Source organism: Denticeps clupeoides, chromosome 1, assembly GCF_900700375.1.
Source record: "Denticeps clupeoides chromosome 1, fDenClu1.1, whole genome shotgun sequence".
NCBI classification, from domain to species: Eukaryota; Metazoa; Chordata; class Actinopteri; order Clupeiformes; family Denticipitidae; genus Denticeps; species Denticeps clupeoides.
In genome coordinates, this window is record NC_041707.1 from 13,134,045 (window position 1) to 13,138,258 (window position 4,214).

The window sequence follows — 4,214 nt, forward strand, 5'->3', positions numbered from 1 at the left end:
TAAACCGAGGACAGTCAGAACAATGCAGTGGATCGCCTCACAGCGTAAACGGTTTTAAATCACAATCGATCCGCTTGACTTCGGGAAACGCACACAGCCCAGTCCTTCTCTGGGAAACCTACACATCTCCCACGAAACAATTTAGACCACTGCAATTGTTTCCATGTGTGAGCAGCATTTGAAAATTGAAAGAAGCTGAAAAACAAAGACTAAAATAGGCCGCGTGTTTTCTTAGACTCGCCGCGGACACAAATATTTCATTAAACGGGGAGAAAAAGTCCATTTTTATTTTTGGAGGGTTATGTCAAAATATGGCCTGCTACCTCTGGGGAGGGTGTAGGAGAACCACTGCTCACTTTGCCCGATAACATTAATAAGAAGGCATTTACCAGATGAATGACTAGATGACGGAACAAAACCAGCTGCTTTATGTTAATATCACATTATATGTATTAATTGTTTTCATTTTTTTTTTTTAATCCAGTGCTGACATTTAATCATTTTATCTTGACTGCATGTCAAAAGTCATCTTCAAGGCGCCTTTTCTGAAAGCGACTCTTCCTGGCTGTCCACTGTAGCAACAGGGGCAGCGTGCGGACAGCATCTCGCTGCTTACATCAGGTCAATAAAATCGTATCTAAAGAAAAGCCCCACAAACCCCCTCCAAATATGATACTCAAATTTCCACACACTTCCCTTCATGTAAAACAAACACAGGGCAATAAACTTGAAGGGTGTTCTTGGCCACAAATAGCACAAACACACAAATTAGGAAAAATAATGCTGTCTAGCAGAGGTAGAAACTCAATATTCAGGGGAAAAAAAAATGAACAAGGAGATTCTTTCAAGGCAGCAGAAGACAGTATAATCCCGAAACATGCTACAGAACTTTTCATTTCAGAAGTGGATAAGAGGTGCAGCTAATGTACAATTTAATTATTGCTGTGTGCACAAACAGTAGACGCATTGTAACATTTTGTTTTTGCCATGGACCTGAGTGGAAAATGGGCTTTATAACAGAGAAATAATACAATGCCCTTAAATGCAATGCCAGCGTGCGATAAACTCTCCTGACAATTTGGAAACACACATGAGAAGAAAATAAAAAGGAAAACGGCTTCTGATTTGAAAATGGAAACAGATTTGCCTTGTTTGTTGACTGTGGTATTTGACCCTCCTGAAAGTGGAAAGTAAAAAACGATATGAAACTGTAACATTTTGGCAAGGTACGGTGCCGATGTGCCATCGTTGCAGAACGCACCATTAGGGGCACCGACTTTTTTCGTAATTTCCCTCGTTTTCTTGATTTGTAAAACAAACAGGCGCTTGGCTCGGCCCGGTTCGTACTGAAAGACCTCCCTTATTCAGCATCAGATTAAACCTCCTGCTCTCGGATCTCGAGCGCTCGCTGGCTAGTCGCTGCGCACCCCAAATGAGCCAGTAAATGCACTAATGGCAGATGCAGGTGGTGAAAGCATTAAAACTGCGTTGAGGGAAGCTCGCCGCCACTTCGACGGGGACGTTTAATCTAGCGTTAATGCAGAGAGAAAACATTCCCCGCTAATGGCTCTGTGTACCGTACGTGGAGAGAGAAATGCGATGCTATGCTACGCTACCCGCTAGCGGCATGCTTAATTAGAGTGGAAGTGAACTCTGAAACTAGACCCGTTTATACCTATTTAGTCAAAATCAGTCCGTAAATGAGGCCCGTCAACAATAGACAAAGTTTAATTTTTCAGTTTTGCCTGCTTGATTATGGTATTGGTTGAAGCTACGTGAACTGTACAACCCTGTCCTGAAAATAGCGCGTCTCTTTTTATAAAATACAGCAATATGTGGTTCTACAGATCTGGAACTGTGCTTTTTCCATTACTGTATAGGCCAATACTAATGGTTCCAGTTCCAGTTCTCATCAATACCTGTTCATCTTTTGAACAAAACAAGATCAAGTGTCTAGCCTAGCCGCCGCTCATACACACACACAGACTAAAAGGAGTTAAACAAACGGGTGAAATTGTGGATGAAGCGAATGAGGGGAAAAAAAACAATGATCATCATCCGAATTAAAGAAATACTCCAACATGCATGGGGAAACTGAGCAAGGTCAAATTACGTTACAGCGGTCAGCCTGAAGGCGGGTGGTTAGCGATTGAGCATATGCTAATTATGCTTAAATCCCACTTCAAATAGATGAGCACTTTATCTGGTGTGATATTTTACACAGTAGCCGAAGTAGCATCAACCTTTGGCATTATTATTATTTTAAGTTTGCGTTCACTTTTCCACACTACCCCTCTTACACACATCTGGTTGACCCAGCATGAAGTCTCCTTCATTTCATGTTGTTATTCCCACCATAACCTCACTAATGTCCCAGAGTTTCTTGGCCATGTCCTCATCAGTGGCCTTTGGCAGTAGCTCTTCCTCCTGGCAATTGGCAAAACATTTCCCCTGGACACCGTCCACATCGGGGGAACTTGCCAGAAACACAGAAGTCTGTGCTCCTTCCTGAGGGCTCTTGAAGAAAGCCCAGGAGGCCAGGTTAAACAAGGGCTTAACCAGCAGCGGGATGTGGACGTGCCTCCCGAGGTTGGTGTTCACGATGCCGGGGGTCAGAGCGTTGACCGTCACCCCTGTGTCCTCAAGGCGTTGAGCAAGCTCGTACGTGAAGAGGAGGTTGGCCAGCTTGCTGCGGGCATAAGCAAAGGCCTTATCATAACTCTGCTCACTGTTCAGGTCTTCAAAGTTGATCTCCCCGTATTTGTAGAGCTTGGATGACACCACGATGATGCGGCTTGGAGCAGACTTTATCAGGAGGTCTAGCAGTAGATTTGTCAGCAGGAAGTGACCCAGGTGGTTGACCCCAAACTGCATCTCAAAGCCTTGCTCTGTCTTGCTGTAGGGACACTGGTAGACCCCGGCATTGTTGATCAGGACATCAATCCTGTGCTCCTCCTTTTTAACACAAATCAGACAAGAGGAATATTAATGCAGATACAAAGCATGGCGTCTTTACAGCAATTTAACAATTGAATCCTTGTGTGTTCGTAACTCAGTAGGCTGGCACAAGAGCAGGGAAGTTTAAAGGTGAAAGGCAGACGAGCTACGGTGTCTTCCAGAAGATGGAGGCCATTTTGAAGAATCCAAAGCAAAAACTAAAATTTTTCAGATTTTTTGGAGCAGGAAAAATTAAGGTATGTTTGATGAATCTGTTGCCTCTTTTTACCTTCATGACTGCTTTGACAACCAAAAGCCTTCTGGACTGTTGGAAAAACAACCCCACTAACTTAAAAGTAGGTGTGAGAAGACTCAAATGTTTTTTGCCATTTATTACATAACTGCACGCACGTCTTCAGCTTTTTTTCTTCTATAATATTAAACATGCAAGACCCGTAAATGAGAACTTTTGACCGGGACTGTAGAGAGTGTGAACCCCATTCAAAATCCTTGACGACCCTCGTGAAATGATGGAGCGCGGTGTCACGTGGTGTTTGTTGTTGTCCTCCAGCGGGGTTTCAGTGGCACAAACAGCTCACCAGCAATCCAGCGTGTGCTGTTTGAATACCTTGATGATTTCGTCGCAGAAACCACGCACGGACTTCAAAGACGCGAGATCCAGTTGTTTAACCAGAACTTCGCCGTGACCCGGTCCCGCCTCCAGTGCAATGTCTCGGGCGACTTCCTCGGCTCTGACTTGGTCCCGACAAGCCATTATCACCCTGCCCCGCTGCTTCAGCAGCTCAACCGTGGTGGCTTTCCCTATACCGCTGTTCGCCCCGGTGACAATGATAGTTTTTCCCTCCATCCTCAGGATGACAGATGTTAGATCTCCATGGATTAAATCAAGCAAAACAGAAAATGGACTCGTGCACAACAGGAACGGAATATCAAATGACGAAGAAGAAACGGACTACATTTCCCAGAAGTCCCTGCGATTACGTTTACTGCGTCTTAAAGGGACCGCGAGGTCGCGTTTCACATTGTTGTTTGAACTGTCAATGGGATGAAATGCAGTCGGTTAAAATGCTACAAACCAGGCATGAATTAAAAACACATGAATTAATTGATCTTATTGTTTTATCATTGGTTTTATCATTAATGAATTTATGAATTCATAATTTTTCTTATTTGTGTGAATGGTTTACATGGTCTTGCATTTGTCTTAAACCACACATTTAGATTTTGTAAACTATGAGCTTTCAGTGTAGGAAACT

General features: G+C 43.6%; 1 protein-coding gene across 1 annotated transcript; it reads right to left on the reverse strand.

Moving 5' to 3' along the window:
* Positions 1–314: 314 nt before the first annotated feature.
* Positions 315–3,926, reverse strand: rdh14a (retinol dehydrogenase 14a). Its single transcript, XM_028997232.1, has 2 exons — positions 3,566–3,926; positions 315–2,955 (listed from the first exon to the last, which is right to left on the reverse strand). Exons 1-2 carry the CDS (start codon positions 3,803–3,805, stop codon positions 2,338–2,340), a joined length of 858 nt encoding a protein of 285 aa, XP_028853065.1. The 5' UTR covers positions 3,806–3,926; the 3' UTR covers positions 315–2,337.
* Between the last annotated feature and the right edge of the window lie 288 nt (positions 3,927–4,214).

Bases quoted from the DNA above. Each gene is read 5' to 3' on its own strand.
- rdh14a (XM_028997232.1), bottom strand. From the start codon at position 3,805: ATGGAGGGAAAAACTATCATTGTCACCGGGGCGAACAGCGGTATAGGG. The intron at 2,956-3,565 runs GTATTCAAACAG...TGTGTTAAAAAG, and splicing joins TCTGCGACGAAATCATCAAG to GAGGAGCACAGGATTGATGT.